We start from the raw sequence: 21,297 nt of genomic DNA on the forward strand, positions 1-21,297 counted from the left end.
AAACGTGAAACGAGTGTTAATGTACGTACGATTAAGCGGAAAACGGAAACGGAGATGGTTCAGCCGCGCGAGGAACCAACTCTTTGAACGGTTTATCGCGCGTAGACGCCTGGTAAATCGACCTCTTTCGCTCGCTTAACGGGGCGCGTCCGATATTAATTAGCGCGGAGCTGATTCTACGGGACGCCGGCGGAGTGGCGTGTGCGCTCGTAACGGTACGTCGCGAGAAGCGCGAAAATACGGGGAGAAAGCGGAAGGAGGACCGCGCCGGGGCGTCGAAACAAACGGCGGCGATACCGTCGATCGGTCATGCGCGCAAGATCGCCCGCCGCGTGGAAGAACTCGCGTGCGTGGCGAAGTTTCGACAAACGATCGGCTCTGTGTTTCTTCCTGCCTCATCTACGTGGAGGAAGTTCAATAGTCAAATGTAATATACATATATCAGGGTTAGGAAAGTTACTTTGTAAAAGTAACTTTGTAAACAGTTACTTTGTAAAAGTAACAGTCTAGTTACAGTTACAGTAGTCAGATCTTATATATTCAAGACTGTCTCAAGATCATCTTTAGATACTCCGTGGCCAATAAAATGTTCCATACAGCGTCTTTAGACAAGTTCAAGACGGTCTTGATTAATTCGGTAGCCGAATCCGCTTTATCGGAATATTCCTTGGAAGTCTATCGCTATATAGAAGCTATATCTAATAACGCACACGAAGCTACTGCGAGTAATCGGCTCGGAAAGAAAGATCGGAAAGACGTGACCTACAGGCTTTCATATCAGTTCTCATACCCCCCCCCCCCCCCCCTCTCAGCTCGGGCTAATCGGAATTCCGGCGAGAGATGCCGATCTTAAGTGACTTAGCGTCCGAGCTGATTTCGAACAACGAAATAACGAATCTCGATTCAGAGGGTCGATTCAGTATCTTAAGCTAGCGCTGCACTATGCGTGATTCGTAATGCCCATAATTCTCGATTCGTATATTCGTGAATAGTGCGGAGGAAAAAGTTGTCGATTCGCCGCTCGCAGTGATTCGCTAGCCGACCGGTGTTTTGACGGAAGTAGTGGCTCTTTGACTAATATTGAAACTTGACTAAAGCCAACGGCACACGACACTATATTTTTCCCCACTCGATTGCTTACGAGAGCCAATCAGGATTTAGCTTTAAGTCACCTGATCCAAAACTCTGCATCCCGATTGGCTCTCGCAAGAAATCCAGTAGAAAAAAATAGTATCGCGTGCCGTTGGCTTGATTGTAGACTTGTGCAAGTCCTGTAATATACGGTAAAGGTTGAAAGTTGTCCCAGTTATGTCCAACGAATTTCTGCGAGTCACGAATCAGCAAAGGGGCCGGCAGAGAGTGGACCTACTAGTTATGTACTATGGTGAAAATGCTATAGTAAAAGCGAGTAGTTCCGTCTCTTTCTAATTGTCCTCTTAGAAAGAGACAAAGCCGCCTACTTTTAACATTTTGCACTACATTGTAAGATACAGAGTTGACCTGGAAGAATAGTCGAAACCCGCGTCGCAGGCAGTTTCTCCGTTTTACCAGTCTCCAGGGTAGCGAAGGTGTAACTTTTCCCCTAGAGCGGAAACATGAAAGATGAAAAGTTTCACGCGAATATAGTATAATGTCATTGGCCGAAATCATTGAGTTGACGTCAAGTTTTTCACGTGGAAAATTACACAATCCCCACCCTGGCCGGAGTGTGGTTAACGCTCGTTCGCGGATTCAAATCCCGCCAATCGTCGCGGCGCGTTTCCCCGTCGGGCCGCGCGATTGGTCGGTTCTCCTCTCCGCGCGCATACAAAATTCGTGCGTTCTCTCTCTCGGCGACTCAAATTAACTCGGAGAACGAGCGCGTCCGTCGGTCCGTCCTGCGTACTGCAACGCGCGCCGCCGCGGGCCTAGCAACCCCCGTCGCGAGCGAGGTTTCGCACTCCCCTGCGCCCGAAACGTGACGACGGTACGGCGGGGCCGCGAGAGAAGGAGGGAAGATGCGTAGGTGCGAGGAGCGCGGACACACCGCAAACGGACCTATCGCGACGCGAGCGTCTGCTGCTGGGTCAGCTGTCGAGGCGACTCGCGCAACCGAGCGAACACGTTGCAGTTTCGCTAGAGCCGCGCCAGGCGAGTTGCTCCGCTCCGCTCCATTCCGCCGCGAGTCCCCCGGTCGTTCGAGCGCGGTCTCTCGCGGGAATTCCGGTCAGCCCGAGGTGGATCCGCCGATATTAAAAGCACGAGCGTCTCCCCCGAGCCCACGATTGTTCCCAGGAGCCGACTCGCGGAAAAGGGGATCAGCCGCCTACGCGCGTGTGTGTCGTAACTGTCGTAAGTGCCGGCCCTTTCTCGCGCGCCGCGTACCTTTCCCTCGACGGAAAGGGAGCGACGTGACGCGGCCGGGCGTGCGTGGCACGCGGCTCGCAGGCGCGGCACCGCGTCGCGTCGCATCGCGTTACGCCACGCCACGCCACGCCACGCCACGACGCGTCGCGTCGTCGCCTCGCGGATTCCGGAGTCTCCGGCGGAGGATGCCGCGGACGCACGCGCCCGCCGTTCGCCCGCGACGATGTGACTCGCCGAACTCTTTCCATTCCGAGATTGATCTCGAGCGAGGACGTTCCGCTCACGCGGAGCGGAACGCTCGCGATCGCTCGGTCGAGACGCGTTACTTCCTCGCGCCCACGTAGCCGCTGTCGCGGCGGCGGCCAGACGTGTCACGTCCGGAGTGTAATCTAGCTTGTTCGCTTGCAGTTAAACCCGGGGCTGCATGGCAACGCCGTGGCGAACGTAGGAAAATGTCCAGGAAGCGCACCCGGGAGGAAACTATGCTGGCCACCGCGTCCCACCAGAACAGCGTCAATGGAGAACGTGCGTCCTGCTCGAGGGAAGACTCTCCGGTTCACGCCGTAAGCGTTTTGATAGCTCGACGCGAGAAGCGGAGCGTAGGAGCGAGTCGGCGCGCAAACGCCGCCGCGGGGCCGCCTTAACCCCCTCGCGTCTGAATTACTTATCGCTGGCATTTTTCTAAGTGGGACACCAGCCCCGGAAATGCACCGAAGAGACGCGAAGCGGAGGGGGGGACTTATGTGACCCGGTGGCCGTGAAAGGGTTAATCGGCAAAACCCACTCTCTTTCCCCGAGAGATCTATTTTCGCTACTTGCCGAATGACCTTTTCGTCGGGAGGGGATCGCGCATACATTTAAAAGTAATATTTATACGGCATATCGCGTGTAGATTAACGCACATGTATGTATTTATCTCGTGCTCAGCCTCGTGAGACTGCAACGTTAGCGCGTTTGACGCGCGGCGCACGTGTGCGTGCTGTAAACTCTGTATATTGTGTCTACTGTTATTATATACAATATTAAGAAGGGGCCAATCGTTGACGCGGAGAGCGTGGTCTACAGATAATACGTAACATTGCTTTTTAACTGATAATAGTCTGGCGTGATTCTAGATTGGCATAATCTAACGCGATAAAAGCTCGGAAATGCTTTATTGCTCGCACAGTTCTCGCGCGGACTAGAAGCGAGGCGTGTCGTTGAATTTAAGCGTGCAATACGACTTTTTGTTTGTGCAACTCGCCATCGGGAAGCGGCCAAATGCGGTTGCACAGTTTTTCACTCTTGAATTATATCGTGCGCTTTTAAATAACAAAATATCGACTGCTATATTTGGGACAAAAGTTCTGTCTGTGTAACCGAGTTGTATCGAGAGTACAATGACGTGGGGGTCCAAGCAAAAGTATCACGCAAATGGCGGTGCGGGTTTGATGTTTTTAAAGAATTGTAACGATCAAGTTTCCGTTTATCAGGATGGATTTCCAGTAAGTTTGTGCCTGCTCCGTTTCTTCGCGTCGTCGTATAATACCTACATAAAAAAAAAAGAATAACTTTATTGTGCGACATACGCCGAAGAATTATGATAAATATAGTTTAATCTCGAAACCATAAAGATTTTTATTCCGTCACGCTCGTGAACTTGCATGTTTCAAGATGCAACAACGTGATAACAGCTTTTTTCCTTTCAACGTCGCACACGTATAAGTCACTATTTTGTTATGTTTACAACCCAATTAATTTTAGCGGACTATTATTTATCGTCTCGTGTGTTAACTGTTTCCTTGTCATTTATTCCAGTCGATCTGTAAAGAGGCGCCCTTCAGCGACGATCCAGATGCTATCGCGGAGAGGAACGCGTGCGACTATAACACGCGAATTACTCTAAAACAAGCAAGAAGTGGTAAAGGTACGTTTTAACGCGTTCCTTAATCAAAAGTGTTAAATATTACTTAATTTTCTCATCTCTGTGTATTAAGAAGTGTCTGTTTCTTTTTAGTTCCTAGGAAAATTAGAGTTTATGCCGATGGTATTTATGATCTCTTTCATCAAGGACACGCACGGCAACTTTTACAAGCTAAGAATATTTTTCCAAATGTTTATCTTATTGTTGGAGGTACGCAATATTATCTATGAAGACTGTATCATTTAATACGTACAGTCTTATTCATTAATGTCTGGACCTGCATTTTTCTCCTCTATACAAATCACTGAGTTTGAGGCAGTATGTCTGTGCTACCACAAACTTCTATAGAAGCTGTGTGAACTACAACCTGAAACTCGATGTACTGACGGGGAATAAAGATTATGAAAATGTGAATCCTAGCAAAACTGAGGTCCAGCCATTAATGTGAATAAGACGGTACATCTTAAATGCTTCTTATAATTACGAAACATGTTTATTTACTTCTCTCTTGTATTACTAAAATAAATTATTATACTCGTATGACGTTAACCCGATAATTTTATTTTATAGTGTGTAACGATGAATTGACACATAGCAAAAAAGGAAGGACTGTAATGACTGACTTAGAAAGGTATGATGCCGTTAAACATTGTAGATACGTAGATGAAGTTGTTCGGGATGCACCCTGGGAGCTTGATGATGAATTTATAAAGAAGCACAAGGTACACTCACGTTTTCACGCCCTGAAATTTGCATAATTAAATGCCGCGCAGCATTTTGGAAATTGAACGAACTGTATTGTATTGCAGATTGACTTTGTTGCTCACGATGACATACCATACATGACGGATGATGGATCGGATGTTTATGCGAGATTAAAAGCTAAAGGTATGTTCGTCGCCACGCAGAGAACGGAGGGTGTTTCCACGTCGGACATAGTTGCGAGGATAGTCAAAGATTATGACATATACGTCAGAAGAAATCTCGCGCGAGGCTACAGCGCAAAGGAACTCAACGTGTCTTTTCTCAATGTAAGTGATTATCAATTACTGCGTAAAGAAAGATATTTGTTTGTCACGTTTGCGTTGTTGCATTTAAAAAGAAGGCACTACTTTATAATTATATTGAAAGATGGATATGATATAACCATCAATTATAACGAATACGCTGATAAGAAGAATCTTACAGGAGAAAAAGTTTCGTCTACAAAACAAGTTTGATGACCTAAAAGATAAGGGAAAACGAGTGATGGAAAACATTGGCGAGAAACGCATGGATATGATAAGCAAGTGGGAAGAGAAATCTCGGGATTTTATTGATGCTTTCCTCTTACTCTTCGGCAGAGAAGGCAGATTGGTATGTACATACCTGCATACATTTGTACGCGCGCTTTTCAACTTCCTTTACTGACTACGTGTAAACTGTATAAAGATAAATTAAAAGTGTTTACTTGCAGTCAACAATTTGGAATGAAAGCAAAGGTCGTTTAATGCAAGCGTTATCTCCACCGGCAAGTCCGAAAAGGGACAGCAGTCCAAGCAGTAGTAACAGTAGTCACAATGATGAAGACCAAACAAGGTGCGGCTTTTATAATATACGTATTCTCTATGAAACATCTCTCACGCGTATCTGGCTGTATTTGAAATTATCTTGTGTATCTCATTTTGCAGTCCACCACCGAAGAAAACGGGACGCTTTGAGTTTTCACCAAATAATCATTATTTAAGCGATGATTACAGTGATGATGAAGAGGAACATCTACACTCCAAATGATAACTAATTACTTTGAAAAGGCACATATACTTTCTGACCAAAATGAACGTGCAATTTTTATTTATTACCTTACAAGTTTAGATGTATTTTCATACAACAACTGCTGATGATGCTATGCTTGACGGATTTTGTATGATATTTGAATAGCACTATATATTAAACAAAATTGCCTGTCGTGATGTGAGAGTTTAGCGTTTTTGCAAATTTTATTAAATAGATCTTAAAAAAAAAGATCATAGATACATGTAGACTATCTGAGCCATATACCACTCAATGTTTTTTTTAGCGTTTGAGATATTGCTTTTGAAATATTGTTACACCGCTTAGTTCCTATATTACTTAAAGCATTATTTTACCTTTAATTTTGGTACTTTCTCATAAGTGAAAATCGGAAATGGATATGGTACATTTTGATATGTATCCATAATTTCAAGAACACGAAATGTTGATTAAAATTGTATTTAATGTAAGATATTACTGTGTACTTTTATGGTTAATTTTGTACAGAAATTTTTATAACGTTAATTGCATAAATAATTTATCTTTTACTTTTGGATAAGCAAGTTCAATTGTAATATGATTTAAACACATGCAGTTAATATTACGAGTTAAGTTCTACTTTAAACACAGTAACTTGATATTTTGTGTAAATAACAAGACGTACAAAACAGATACTTTTAGGCTCATAGATTGAAAAATTTTGTTGTATTTTGTATTGCAAACGAAAAAATAAAAAAAATATTTGAAAAATTGAACATTTAAAATGTACGTACTACATTATTCTGCCAGATTAATATCTGGTATATAATTATTTTCCTAATACTCCTTATTATATTTAATTTGAGTTTCACGATTTAAAGTTGTAAGGGTTTTCGAAATTGCCATTCTTGGAATTTTAAATTACACAACTTTATTACTTATATGAGATGCGATGAAGCGATGAAGAGGAACACCTACAGTACGATTCCTACCATCCAGAACCCAGTGAGAAATGATTCGTCGATCGACGTCGAATCCATCGTTAGCCGAACATAAGCCGTAAGGAACACGTGTTCCATGGCTTACGTTTTTCTCTGCCTTATATTATGAAACATAATATTAAATGAAACGGAAAACATATTTCTATAAAAATATTTCTATAGATATTATTTTCGGTGAAATATGTGAAATATATGGTAAAAATATGTAAAATAAGATATGAATTTTCGGTAAAAACGCCTGACATTTTGCAAAATGTACGAAATTCATTATCACATTTGCAAAATGTTAGCAATATATGTTTTCCGTTTCTTTGAGTATGTATTTTCGGTAACACCGCCTGATATTTAGCAAAATGTATGAAATTTGTTTTCACATGGTTTATTCTGCAAAATGTTTATAGAAATGTTTTCCGTTTCTTTGAATATGTGGTGGAATCTAGTTACTTCAATTTCCCCATATGTAAATAAACATTGAAAGAATTAATTTTCTATTCTCTCCATTTCTCTCCAATGACTAATCGCATACTTGTTTCGCGTCTGAACGCAGAAAAAGCAAGGACCTACGGCTGTCGTAAAGAACAGACTGTTCGCACCGCGTCGCGCGAAATGCGGTGCGTTTCAGCAGGGAGGAGGAGCGGAAGGTGGCGCGCACGCGCGGGAAGTAGCGAGAAGAGACGAGTTTCGGCGATCTCAACGAAAAGGCCCGGTGGTGGGGTTGAACAGCACACGGGACATACACGGAGGGGGGGGGGGGGAGAGGCGAAGTCGCGGCTGGTGCTCGTTGGTCGATGGTCGTTGTCCGTCGTCGCCGTCGACGCTGGCTACGCTTGTGCGATTTCGGGAAGAGTCGGCTTCCGTCCCTACGCCGAGGTAGCGGGCGACGGTCGCGAGTGACGTTCATGTTGGACACGAGGGTGGCGGTGGCGCGGAGGACGAGCTCGCGGCTGTCGCTTGCGCGGCGGCTTTTTAAATTTATCGCCGACGGGACGGACGAGTGTCGTTGCACGTCGGGGACGGGAGGACACGTTCGGCGAGGTCTGCGCGCGCGAGGCACCGAGGGACTCTCCCCAGGCAAGATGGAAGAGCGTAGCGTCCACGGCAGTATCGGCGATATAAATAGTGCGGAGGCGAGCAAAAGTAAGAGCCGCGAATCTGTCAACGTGCGTCGGTGGCGCCGTCGAGTGGTGACGTCGTTCGCGAGGCGCATCTGCCGTCGAGTCCTTCCTTCCGAGACCGCGGGTCTTCCGCGCGATTTTCAATATCTCCCTCTCTCTCTCTCTCTCGCCCGTCGACGGAGAGCCCCCGCCGCGCGTCTAGCGTGAAAATGGAAGTCCGCGGAAGCTTGTGTACACACTCGCCTAACGGACCGATCCGTCCTTCCTCGCTTTCAAACTCGGCGGTATCCTTCGCGAACCTTCTGGAAAGAGCAGGACGGAATGCCTTCTTTCAGGAAAGGAAAGAAAATAACCGGCGGAGGGGAGAGAATGGGGGTCTTTTGTGACCCTCGTCCTTTAGTATCCGCGAGCTCGGCCTTGGATCTCCCAAAATTACATCGAGCGAGGATGAGGCTCCCGCGAGAGATTCTCCCCTCGAACGTTAAGCACATCGCCGTTCCTCGCGGCTACTTATTTCGCGACCGTCCGTTTCTGTTATCTCCCCCTCTCGTCCCGCCTCCGTCTCCCCTCTCGCTCCCTCGCGCCGCACGCGCGCTCTCCCTCGCTCCTTCTGTCCTTCGTGCTTTTCGCGAGTTAATTATCTTACGCCGAGCACGTGAATGGCGCGTACAGATGTACACATGCACACGCCGACTTCCCGTTGCCTATGATACGAGATAGAGCCCGTGTACTCTGTGTAACAGCGTTGAAAATTTTACAGGCTCGCTGACACGACTAAGAATAGCGTTTTCCGACGAGTCTGCCTGTCGGAAACCCGAGGCGGTGTTATGATCTATCGGCGAGCGGAGATTTCTTATTTATTCACGTGCGCTACACGCGAATAAAGGATTTCTAATCGCCGAGAGAGAGAGCCAATTGTCGCCCTTGGTTTTCGTTTTTCCTTTCGAGCAGCATTGCCTGGCCAATTATTGTTGCTACGGCATTGTAGTATCACGTGTTATACGTGGCAATATTTATTAAGTATATAGTTTTTGCAAAATGTTATTCTCTCAAATCTCTTTGAACGCGGCGCATTCGCGAGCAATAGAATGAAATGTTGAAAGTTCTCCGAACAAATTGCACGGAGCGGTATTTATTATACATCTTCTCCTCCGGTTTTTTGGCTCCCGGCTCACAGATACTGAGCCGACACGGCCACGTCGAACCAATAGACTTGATATGAGTTGAACAATGCAATGGCTGAACCGCTCGACGGCCCAGACGAGACTATTTATTATACAGTCCTTGTAAATTAATGTAGAGAGGAAAGGCCTCTGTTATGCGCTAGGTTGCTAATACGAGATAGCAGGTTTTCAACGCCCAAATTCGACCACAAATCTACCGCGACGAGTACACGATCCAACGATGAATTTTCCACCGAACGGATTTCACTCCAAGGGCAATAAATTCATGGTGGAATCGACTGACGATGCCTATTAATTTAACAGAAACCCCGCTACCCATATTAGGATCCTATCTCGTAGCAGGGAACTTTCCTCTAATGGCGCGTTCAAGCTGTGGAGTGAGATGTTGAATCACCTGGTGTGTCGAAAGTTCTCTCTTAACGAGCTCAGTACCGCTGCTACAATTTAGTCAACGTAAACGATTACCAACATTGCCGAGCAACGTTTAATAACGGAGCGATCATCTGTTTATCTTAGCTTTAATAATACCACGTAAGAAGAGGATATGCTTAGTTGGTGCAACTTGCAATGACCCTGCGCTTAATGCTGCTGCTCAACAATTCAAAGTGCCTGTACTTAGGTCTGAAACCGGCACGGAATATGTTGAAGACACTACCTACAATACTTACTTTGTACTCAAACACTTCGAAGGGTCCGAATACGATGCCTTGTGCAAGAGTGCTCACAGGTTTGTACACGGCGTGTTGTATTTTTATAATGTACATAACAGTTGAAGGGAAAATACGCGACGCTTGTAATTCTGACGTCGGGAGGAAAAGTATTCGTGTGCGATTTACGTTGTTTTTTTTTCCAGAGTACTGGGACCTACCGTTCTGCTGCAACTGGCAGAGAAGAAAGAGTCCTTGCCTAGTATTAAAAGACCAATGTACACGCAAGCTATGGTAGGCATAATAGTGGTGTTTAGCGGTTTTCGGTCGAGAGAGGATGAACTGGTCAGTCATGTATATTTATGATTTGCACGATGTTAATCGGTTCGCGCGCGATTCATAGTTTTTTCTAACGTCGTATTCTTTCTCAACAGCGCAAGTCGGCTAATATGATTCTTAGTATGGGAGGCAGCATCCGAAAGGAGATGGGTATTAAAGTGACGCATCTTATTGCAAATCATTGCAGTGGAGAGAAGTACAGATACGCTGACACATTCGGATTGCCTATCATGTCGTTGGAGTGGGTGAAAGAATTGTGGAAGGCCAAAGATGATATCTCCACGTATGCGAACAATGAGAGATTGGTAAGTGGCGCAGGTATATTTGAACAACAGAGCGATTCCAAAGTGCGGGTTCGTTTCGTGACGTGGACCAAAATTGATTCAACCGATTAATTACGACATTAGTTTGCAACAGTTATAACTTGTTATGCTCGGCGTTGCTTAAGAAATTCTAATTGAAGGCGCTAACACGGCGCGCCGCTTGCTGAGCGCCACTGAACCGTAGCGGTAAAGAGATAGAGAGAGAGAATACGCACGCGTGTATGTGTGAACAAACAATCTCTGTGCAGAATCTGCGTTTCGTTCTCTATCTCTCTATTGTTATCTCTGAGCGCGATAGCGAAGCAGGTAGTGTTCTCACTCGAGAGCTTTAATAGAGACATTACGATAAGAGGGCTGCCTCTTTCTCAAAAATGTAATTTAATGTTAATTGCAGATAGCAACTTACAGGCTGAAGCCCTTCTACGGGGCGAAGGTGTGTTTCTCCGGATTCCCCGATGAAGAGAAGAAACATATGAGGGAAGTTTTGGAGCAGCAGGGTGGTGAACCTACTGAAATCGACGATCCGAGTTGCACTCATGTGGTCAGTGGATATCATTAATTATTCATATTCATAAATTATATTATTCATAAATTCTTTACCTGAGAGATCAGTAACTGACATACGTTTAGCATACAGGGATGCCGAAATCAACTTGTATTTCTACAAGTGGTCTTTTAATATTTTTCGTAATATTCTAAACTTTGTTTAAAAATACTTTTAAAAAATAAAAGAAAATTATTAGAGCATTCAATTGAGATAAAGACCTCAAAATTGGTCACTTTAGTTTAGGTGCAAAATTCTTTTTTGAATATATTCACACGACGCCCCGTTACACAGTATTACATAAATGATATACACGTGCTTTAGGTGGTAGATATACCCGGTCTTTTCTACAAGAGAGCCAACAATGTGGACTTGTATCTGAAAAACTCGCCCAACAGTCCATGTTCCTTAACGCATATTAAACCAATTTCCTCCTCTCTTTACAATCCTTACTCGAACGCGGCTTTTAACACACAAAAAATTGATCGTAGAAATGTGTCGGTTTATTCTTCGAAAAACAATTCGTTCGCCTCACGCGATGCAGAACAAAGTGACCCGTGGAACGACCTCGTTTCTATATATAATATCAGCCAAGATTCTGCTATTAGTATGAGTTCTGATTTGCAAAATTCAATTATTAAATCTGGAAACTTGTTTCATTCTTTCACAGAGCAAAGTGATTCTGGGGCAGACATAACCAAGTCGTCTAGTTCGTCTGCTATTTCTATATCGAGTAAATATTCGATTCCAGCTATGTCGACAATGACAAACAAGAAAAACGTTAAGTTCTGTACTTCCGAGAGCTCTCTGTTCGATAACGAACTATCTCCTTGTGAAACTATGTTAAACTTTCCAGATAAAACGAGTGATTATAAATTGTTATCTTGTGAAAAAAATAACGAATGCAATCCTTTTGTATCGCCAACGAACAATAACGCGTTGTCTTTAAAATATCGCAAAAATATTCATTACGTACAGAATAATACATCGAAGGCCAAAATAATTCCCAAACGATATATAAAATGGGGAAAAACTAATTCCTGCACGTTTGTTCATAAAATGCCGACGCTTGAAAAGTATAAATTCATGAAAACGCGCTCGTATCCGATTATATTAAAGCACAGCGAGGAACAGCACAGCGATACATTTTTACACAATGCATTAGTTCAACGGAATAAGCATTTATCTAAATCACACACATCTTTCTTCTCTAAAATCAGCCACTTTTCTTTCAGTCCAAAAATTTCTGATAAGCAAGACATTTTCACGAGTTCTCGCTGTTCTCCTCCTGAAAAAACCCTATTCAAAAAGAAATACACATCTTTATCCAAGTCTTTTCCAACGCCTACAAAAATCTCAAATAGTAAACACAGCTTACGAAACACTTCTATATCCGATGGCAAAAGTAACAATGTGTCATCTGCATCACACGACATGAAAACCGAGTACACAGATTTGGAGACACTGACGGATATATCACTACCCGCGGTATTTATCTTTAATCTTTTGTTTGAAAAATTTGGGGTCTGGTAATTTTCTCTGTGAAATAAAATAATTTTACGTGGCTCTATGTAAAGGACAGGCAACCTAAAGCGGGTGTGGTATTAACTAATTTGTGCAAAAAATAATTAAACTTATACATATATACAATATATGTTACACGTTGATTCTAATAATACAGACAATTTGCTCGTTTCCATGTGAATGTCCTGTATACTTAACCAGAATTTATCTTTGTATAAAAACATTAACAAAATATTAACGTATGGTATATGTACGTACAAGGTGATGGTAATGTGGTCGATCACGACACAGATATATGCTCTATGAGTCAAAGAACCGAGTCAATCCAACAATAAAAACCGTTGATTTAACACAACACTTTACACGAAACCGGAATCGGCATACAGTATATCATATTGTGTCTTCAGAATTTAGCATGTATATCGTAGTGTAGAAATATTGCATAAAATTATGTCAAATTGTATAATTGTCTTGTGATTCTATTGTTTATCGTGACACAATGAAAATTATATCATGATCAGTATTATTTACTACTTTTGAAAGTTTCCAACTTTTAACTTTACTCATGGTCATGCAAAGACACACAAATATGAAGTCGCAATGTATTGTAAAGTATTTCTTTTAGTATTTAGTATAATTAGTAGAGACTGAGACTAATTATTTTTTTATTACAGGTCGTAGACGAGTCCAGCGTAAATGTTCGTCCAAGTTTAGTTTCAGTGTCTGCTTTCATAGTCAAAACTGGATGGTTTTGGACGTCTGTACAAAATGAGGCAGCCGCTGATGAGAAGGAGTATCTCTTTGAACATGTAAGTTAGCAATGATTTTCGTAAAATATTAAAGCTTAAATATTCTGATTATTGTTTAATATCTAAAATTGTATATTGTTTCTAGTATCTAGAAACAGTTCTATCCCCTACTGCGACGGGTAGACGAGACAGTCAACAGATCGTACCACAAAATGTGACATTGGCAAAGCACCCCTGTTGGTTAGACGGTCCATTATCTAATTTACTACAAAATGGAGCGGATTCGCCAGCCAGTGTCAGCGGAAGTTTTCTGGACTGTACAGCAAGTCCGGACAAACAGTTGCTGGATGGTATGTATCTAATATTATTTTTTATAATCTTAAGTGTATTTGGTTTTGTATAAAAAATATAATATCGCATTAATTCTTTTTTTTCATCTTAAAACAAGAAAGCTTATTATAGCGTGACACATATAAAAAGTTTAATGCTTAAAAGTGCTTTTATATATTTTTACCTGATCATTGAACTTGTAAGATGAATCATATGTAAAAGCGCTGGTTGCATAAAAATTATTTATTGCTAATTCAGATTGATGTTGTTACAGAACATTTACCAATAGTCCAAGAAAATTTGTCGCAGCGACATAAAGTTTTCCTCGAACTAGTTGAGACTGAAGGGAATTACGTCGGTATTCTCAATACAATTATGACTGCAAGTATTCACCGTGCGTTAAATGTGTGTCAAATATTTTTATCATTTTTAATAATCTGTATTTATATGTTTTATGGTTACAGCTATTCAAATTACCACTGGAAAATCTCATAGACAAAAGTGGGAAAGAGTTGCTAAATAGCACAGAAGTAAAAATTATATTTGGTAATTTCCCACCAATTTACGAGACTCATAACCAATTGTTGAAGGCACTACATTGTAGCGCCGCTCATTGGACAGAGGATATCAGCATTGGCGAAATATTTCTGAAGTTTGAACCAGATTTGGTTAAAGCGTATCCTCCATATGTGAACTTCTTCGAAAACACGAAACAAATGTTGGAAAAATGTGATCAAGATAAACCAAGATTCCACGCTTTTTTAAAAAATTGCCAGACAATACCAGAGTGCAGTAGACAAAGCTTAAAGGAGCTATTAATTAAACCAATACAAAGGTTACCCAGTATTAGTTTATTATTAAGTGGTAAGATTAATTATATTTAAATAATTTTACTGTTTCGTTTTTACTTAATAAAAATTTTTAGGAACCTAACACAATGCTTTTCCTTTTTACAGATATTCTTAAGCATACGGACAAAAATAACCCAGATTATAGCGCACTGGAAGCTTCTATTAGCTGTATTAAAAAAGTAATGACGTACATAAATGAGGACAAAAGGAAAACAGAACGCCAATTAGCAATGTTTGATATCTTTAATGAGATTGACAATTGCCCGCCGCATTTAGTTTCCTCACATAGGTCATTTATCAGTAAATGTGATGTAATGGAAGTTACGGAGGGTCTTAGTGGACGAGGTGATCATTTAGTATTGTTCCTGTTTACCGATACTCTTGAAATATGCAAAAAAAGGTCGAAAGCTTTTAACTCGTTAAAGAGTCCTAATACTATAAATGGCCTGCAATCAATGAAACTAAGCCATGGGAAGCCATACAAGCATATCAAAATGTTGTCACTGAGTACTATCAGAAAAGTAGTGGATATACGAGAAACTGACGGTAAATATTGTCATGTATAATATATATGATATGTACTTTTTTTTTAAATTAAATTTGTAGCTAATTGTGCGATTTTTCCAGAATGTCATAAAGTATTTGCACTCGTGGTACGAGGTACTCAAGAGCTGAAGGAAAAATTCTTTTCGTTCATAATTACTGATGAGGAAGTTAACAAAACGAATTATCTACAGACTTTGTGTAGGCAAATGGCTCTTGCTGTTCGTGTAGCTGATGCTGTAAGTTATATTATTTGTGACAATATTTGTTTTATATTGTATAAGTACGTTTTTAGACAACCAAGTCTATTGAGAATAACTTTCGCAAATTGTTTACTGTACATTTTGTTGGCAGAAAACAAATTTGATGCACTGTTTGCTATATGCAATGCTGTTGATAGAATGTTGGCAGAAACGTAGCAAAATTTATCGCTTTGCATTTGATAAATTCTACTTGGTTTCTATCAATACGCTGTTGCATCATATCTGAGCTCTGCCAGCACAACATAAGCAAACTTAATGAAACTACAAAGGCAGTTTATGTCAATCTGCTACGATTGCTTGTATCTGCTGGCAGACTATGAATAATTTGGTTTAAATGTCATACTACAAATTATATATTAATTTACATTATCCTTATTTTTTTGTTTATCAGGATACATTACTGATTAGATACGATTCACATCAGCTTGAAGTCGGTACGAGTGATGTGGCATCAGGAACGTTAAAGAAAACAATTAAGTGAGTATATTTGTGCTTTGACACTAATAATTGTGTTCTTTGTCTAATTTATTACTCTAAAAATATTATAATATAAGTATATTGTAAATAAGTAATAGTAATCTTTTCACATTAGGATGAGTAGTAAAATCTCTTTCTTACGGGATATATTGATCAAATATTCTAAAAGAGGTGTGAGAACTGACTTCTTTCTTTTGTTCTCTTCTATTTGTAGTTAGATAATTCTACTATTAGGTCACATATTAACAGAAAGAACTTCAATTATCTGGATATTCAAGGTTGTTTGGATATTGATAAAAATTTTTTATTTTTTACTCAATAAATATTTTGAATGAAAAGATAATATGATGATAGATTAAATGAAAATATTAATATTTAATTATCAGTGGCTAAAAATATTAATAGTATGCAACCAGTACTTATTACAGTTAGATTTTTATCTGCCATTACTTTCAGATTGAGCGAATAGATTATTTGTTGAGCAGCAAACTTAAAAGCTTATGTTATTTATATTCGAACGATCTAATTATAAATGGCACTGAGATATTTCTACAAGGCACAATCAAATAATTTATGTCTTAGTGTGTACATATTTTACTGTATTGCATGGTGTAAAGAAATAATAGGGCAACTCGTTTGGTTACAGGAGCCTATTTCATAATTTTTACCTGGAGTATATGGATCCGTATGTCTTCCTACTCAATAGCATGTGTGAAACCACGTTACATGTCCCACTACCGTCAGTTTTCGCACCAAGGCTGATTATATTTTTTTACTCGCTTTTTATTCTCAGTCCTATATTCAGTGGCGTAATTATTATTGTTATTAAGCGCAAGTAAATAATATATAACAGCTCGTTATAATAGCAGATTTACAAATATTTAAAAGATTTACATGAAAACTAAAATATAAAATTTGTATGAATTGAAAGAATTCGATAAAAAAATTTAAGTACAAATTTTTTAACATTTTTAATGTTGCGAATAGAATAGAAAAAACTTTTTTAAAATTCTTTTGAATAATAGGAAAATTTATAATTACGCCACTGAAAACTTTTGCTTAAAAAATTTTGTTTTATGCTGTGATGACTAAATATACTTTTATTCAGAAATAATTCCCCGATCAATTCTGATCAATTCTAACACAATGTAACATAAGCTTTATCTATTAAAAACTTTTCATTGTATTTCTTTAAACGAGGAACGAGGAATTGTATATTTTTCACATCTTGAAAATATACATATATATGTGTATGTGTTTTAACTAATTTTAATTCAGCGTAATTGACATGGATAAACATTATTCTTCATTATGATTTAATTTGCAGTTTGACTGGTTGCTTATCTTGTCCTAAAAATTTGTTTGCCGTGCTTGATTTAATTTTTCTACTTATATGCACAAAAGTTTTTGGGGAATTTTTCTTTTACATAAATTTTATATGCCGTATGGTGTATAAGTGTGTGTACATATAAAAGAAAATACAAGAAAATGTACGTTAGTGTAAATTTCCTCTTTTTGTAGATATTTTATTAAATATGCAGCCATGGTGCAATTTTCTTCTCCAGTTGCTACATGTGTGGTTGAATGAATTGAATTTTATTACATTGTTTAGAAAAAAACTGCATGTATATCTTATATTTTCTTTGTATCATAGCAAGTGATATTCTGTTTGCTTGAACTGATTTTCTTAACATAACAATATCTTATTGTTAGTAGACCTAACGCAGGGCTTCTTTGTTCCGCAAACTTGTCCGCAAACTTTTTTTCCTCCAAGTGAAATAAATTTTATTATCGTATAATCGATCGTTAAGTAAAGATTTTATAATTATTAAGTCCAAAGGAGGAAGAAAAGTTTTAATGTTTCATTTAAATAATCTATACAAGTATACAAAAAATTTTCAAATTGTATTTTTCTCTAGGTTTGCATCTCGTACAAGAGCGAGAGTCGGCCGAGCGTTTAGTTTCAATAAAACGCCAAGCAAACTAAACAGAGCAATGTCTACAATTATGTCCCCATTTGGAGCAACACAAACTCTTCCTCCCACAAACCAACAAATAGCCCAGATGCGGCTAGGTAGTTGCAACAATATAAGCGTTAGTTGACAATCTTTCATATAAATCTTTCTTCTATTTATCTTTTTCTATACTTTTTCTTTTCTTTGCATGCCTTTTCTTTTCTTTTTATGCTTTTTCTTTTCTTTTTACGCCTTTACTTTTCTTTTTATGCTTTTTCTTTTCTTTTTACGCCTTTACTTTTCTTTTTATGCTTTTTCTTTTCTTTTTATGCTTTTTCTTTTTTTCTTATGCCTTTTCTTTTCTTCTCTTGTTTTTCTTCTTTCTTACACTTTATATCTACCATATAAGTGACAGCTGTTGTACTATTCTTACACTAATTTTATTTTAATATACCTTACATATGAGATGAATTATGAAAGAAACTAAATTAGTTTATATTTGTAAGATTTGCTTTCTGTTATATACCATACATATATTAAAATTTAAGTTAAAATACTTTTGAATACAAGATAGTTTTATATTTTAAAAAATGATTATAATAATTTGCATTAAATATTTTAAATCTTTATATTAAGTGTACAATATTTTGTAGCAAAATATAATTTTTTCAGTAATATGTATCAGCAATTTTTTAACTGTTTTTGTCCAATCTATTAAGAGCAATATTTTGTATCATTTATATATTGTTTGAACATCTGCTTTATCTCACATTACTACTTTTGTTTGCAATACTTGTGCAATTTATTTTTGTTATTTTATTATTTTCATGAAAAGAGTAAATTAATAATTATAATAAACTTTCATGCTGACTTAAAGTCACTGGACGAACTATATTAAGGATTTTACGTAAGTACGTTATTATATTGAACTCGAACACTTGTTTAATTTCATAAGATTGATTGTTTTCATTCCTTGCATGAAATCTGTTGTAGACTGGAGGATAATATATTTGTATATATTTTTATAATATCAAATAAAATTAAGAAATCTAATTCATAATTATATTGCAGTTTTATATGGCAGCTTCTATTTTCTCGTTCTTTTTTAATCTTTATAAAATCTTATGTCACTAAATTATCACATTTTCTATATTATTTTTAAACTACTGATAATACATACATTAGTAATTCAATACATTAATTTTTTATCGACTGAAATTTATTGCTTTAGTTTTCAATTTGATGCTTTTGAAGAATAAATATATTAAGTCTTGTATCTTTCCAGGAACTGGATAATGGTGGTTCAAGTTCTCCAAATAGAGAGGATGTTCTGGTAGCGCCGATGTCGGATCAACCGACTCGAAAGGCTCTCAGTATGGCTTCGCTGCGAAGGTTGTAATTAGTATGCAAGGAGTCATACTTCCTTTTACTACAGTCATTTAGTATTCTGAACAAAGAGACGTGCATTTTTAACAAACCACACTGTGGTATGTTAAATTAATATATATCGTCTATAGTGATTAAGACATTAATTATATCTAACGGAGAAGACCCGAGACGTGCTGTAACATTTCTTCATCATCACAGTTCTGTTTCAAATAATTATGATTACTTCATTTCTCTCATCATTACTATTTTTATAATAGAGTTCAGTTTCATGAATGCCGCCTTATCCTCGGATACATCATTATAAAAATGATATTACTGTTATTAGTGCCAATAATGCCTAGTTATTGTTATATTACTATTATTAATATCTTTTATTTATTTTATGTATTATCTCTTGTAATTATTCTAGATGCCTTCTTAGCTTCCGCACGTACTCATTGATAAGATACAATAAAGAATATCCTCTTTTTATATAAATACAGTTCGCTCTTCGCGTCGAGTCAATTGAATTACTCTAAGAGATATATCTTCAAATTACATTGCTTTGGAAATATTTTTTCTAAACATCATTTTAATGACCAACAAAGCCAGACTTATACTGGTAGACACTGCAGGCATGTGCAAAAACTTTTCTTAATAAATGTACCAATAATTTGTAAAAAAGAATAACATTAATGTCTCATTAATACATCCCATTGCATTCGCAATTTCAATGCCAGAAATAGACAAAGCATTTGCCCTTGGTTAAAAGTGTAGGCAAGTATGCTAACATCTAATCACAGCATGATATAAACCTGTCCTCCAACTAATAAGAATAATGGTTTTAATATTTGTGACATCAAAATTTGTTGCAACTTCAACATTTTACTCACTACTTTTTTTCATTTCTGTTTTCCTATTTATTAGAATTTGTTCAGCGGGAATCATACAGAGGAAGTCTGAACTTTGAACTATAAAAATAATTTGCAGCTTTATTTAATTTTGATCATTTATCAACGAAGAACCGGTGCTATAGATTTTTTTAATAAGGCTTAAAGATATTCACACATGTTTAAAGTAAAATTACATTTCCAAATAAAGTCTGGCGTACATGTGAAAAACATCCATATTCAGAAATGAAAGCATTGTTAAACACTAATGATCGAATGCATACCTGCTATGTGCCAATATAGCCAATATACTTAATAACGGAAATATTGTCAATTGTTACGAGTTTGATAGGTTTGCTTAGATAAGATTATATTTTAATGACCTGTGATTTAATTGGGTTTATCATGAGAAGAGACAACGCACAATTTACTAATATTTTATACGTCCGAAATTCATTCAAGCTAAACGCACAAAAAAATAGAAATTCCATAATTTTTTAACACGGATATGGAATTGAAATAAGAACAGACATTCATAAAATCTGTATTATTTCACAAATATTTATACAATTTTCTATCTTTGTACTTTTTCATAATTCTGAATAAGTGACTGTATCAAGAAAAAAATGAATTGTTAAAAATTATTGAAAATAAGGATTTGAACAACGAGAAACATATAGCTTTTTTCGATACAGTTAATTACATAAGGAAGAAAATAATAGTACTCTAAATATAATCAATAATATTCTTTAAATAATATGCAAACGATCTTTCTCTGTGTCCCATTTAATGATTATTGCTAGTATATTGCTATGTAAATGAAAAATTTCCAATCTGTTTAATCCACACGTTTGCATAAATTCTTCTTTACGTAATTACTATACATAAAAGTAACAGGCTATCGACAATTTGCCGTCTCTATAGCATTAATTATTCATTTTGATTCTTAGTTTGTGAGATTTTTCTTGCACATGTTCTGAAATATTATTGATTATCAACTAATTCAGCGATAATTAAGCAATTCATTCAAAAAGCATGATTTGATTTGAAATAAAATTATACGTAAAAAATAATTACGGTATGTAAAAAAAATAAATAATGTTTAATGCGCAATGAGCATTAATTCACGGATTGCAGACGTACATCATCATAAAGTCTTGAGGTTTTCACAGCGCTCTAAATGAGTGTTTTAT

At 38.2% G+C, this 21,297-nt stretch overlaps 2 protein-coding genes across 11 annotated transcripts in view; both read left to right on the forward strand.

The window, feature by feature from the left end:
* Positions 1-6,745, forward strand: part of LOC105567733 (choline-phosphate cytidylyltransferase A-like) — a 9,453-nt gene extending 2,708 nt beyond the window's left edge. For 2 of the 6 annotated variants that reach the window (XM_012022829.1, XM_012022830.1), the window contains exons 2-9: positions 2,755-2,909; positions 4,144-4,252; positions 4,343-4,459; positions 4,820-4,971; positions 5,059-5,280; positions 5,438-5,605; positions 5,706-5,827; positions 5,920-6,745. In XM_012022829.1, the coding sequence (XP_011878219.1) occupies positions 2,799-2,909; positions 4,144-4,252; positions 4,343-4,459; positions 4,820-4,971; positions 5,059-5,280; positions 5,438-5,605; positions 5,706-5,827; positions 5,920-6,022 (1,104 nt within the window). In that variant the 5' untranslated portion in view covers positions 2,755-2,798 and the 3' untranslated portion in view covers positions 6,023-6,745. Of the gene's footprint in view, positions 1-294; positions 428-1,972; positions 2,131-2,241; positions 2,332-2,754; positions 2,910-3,492; positions 3,831-4,143; positions 4,253-4,342; positions 4,460-4,819; positions 4,972-5,058; positions 5,281-5,437; positions 5,606-5,705; positions 5,828-5,919 lie in introns of those variants that run through there. The other 4 variants (XM_012022828.1, XM_012022827.1, XM_012022831.1 and 1 more) reach the window with 4 other exon arrangements.
* Positions 6,746-7,759: 1,014 nt separating this feature from the next.
* Positions 7,760-20,930, forward strand: LOC105567734 (protein ECT2). Of its 5 annotated transcripts, XM_012022835.1 has the most exons (17): positions 7,760-8,139; positions 9,818-10,028; positions 10,155-10,293; positions 10,383-10,592; positions 11,005-11,151; positions 11,479-12,642; positions 13,353-13,487; positions 13,573-13,777; positions 14,032-14,138; positions 14,222-14,621; positions 14,714-15,154; positions 15,236-15,390; positions 15,806-15,891; positions 16,538-16,630; positions 17,811-17,985; positions 18,724-18,753; positions 19,132-19,214. In XM_012022835.1, the coding sequence occupies exons 1-16, from the start codon at positions 7,791-7,793 to the stop codon at positions 18,742-18,744; spliced, it is 4,038 nt and encodes a 1,345-aa protein (XP_011878225.1). In that variant the 5' UTR covers positions 7,760-7,790; the 3' UTR covers positions 18,745-18,753; positions 19,132-19,214. The 5 variants fall into 5 exon arrangements, with proteins under 5 accessions (XP_011878225.1, XP_011878223.1, XP_011878224.1 ...); XM_012022833.1 differs by lacking the exon at positions 18,724-18,753 and having other exon boundaries at positions 19,132-20,930; XM_012022834.1 differs by lacking the exon at positions 18,724-18,753 and having other exon boundaries at positions 16,538-16,576; positions 19,132-20,930.
* The last annotated feature ends 367 nt before the right edge of the window (positions 20,931-21,297 follow it).

The sequence above is a fragment of the Vollenhovia emeryi genome, unplaced genomic scaffold (genome assembly GCF_000949405.1).
Source record: "Vollenhovia emeryi isolate VEMERY1.0 unplaced genomic scaffold, V.emery_V1.0 DF939135.1, whole genome shotgun sequence".
Classification (NCBI taxonomy): domain Eukaryota; kingdom Metazoa; phylum Arthropoda; class Insecta; order Hymenoptera; family Formicidae; genus Vollenhovia; species Vollenhovia emeryi.

Coding starts and splice junctions, on each gene's coding strand:
- LOC105567734 (XM_012022833.1), top strand. CDS start 7,791: ATGGTCGTTGTCCGTCGTCGCCGTCGACGCTGGCTACGCTTGTGCGAT. Junction 15,892..16,537: donor ACGTTAAAGAAAACAATTAA/GTGAGTATATTT, acceptor GTTTGGTTACAG/GAGCCTATTTCATAATTTTT. Junction 16,631..17,810: donor ACGTTACATGTCCCACTACC/GTCAGTTTTCGC, acceptor ATTTTTCTCTAG/GTTTGCATCTCGTACAAGAG.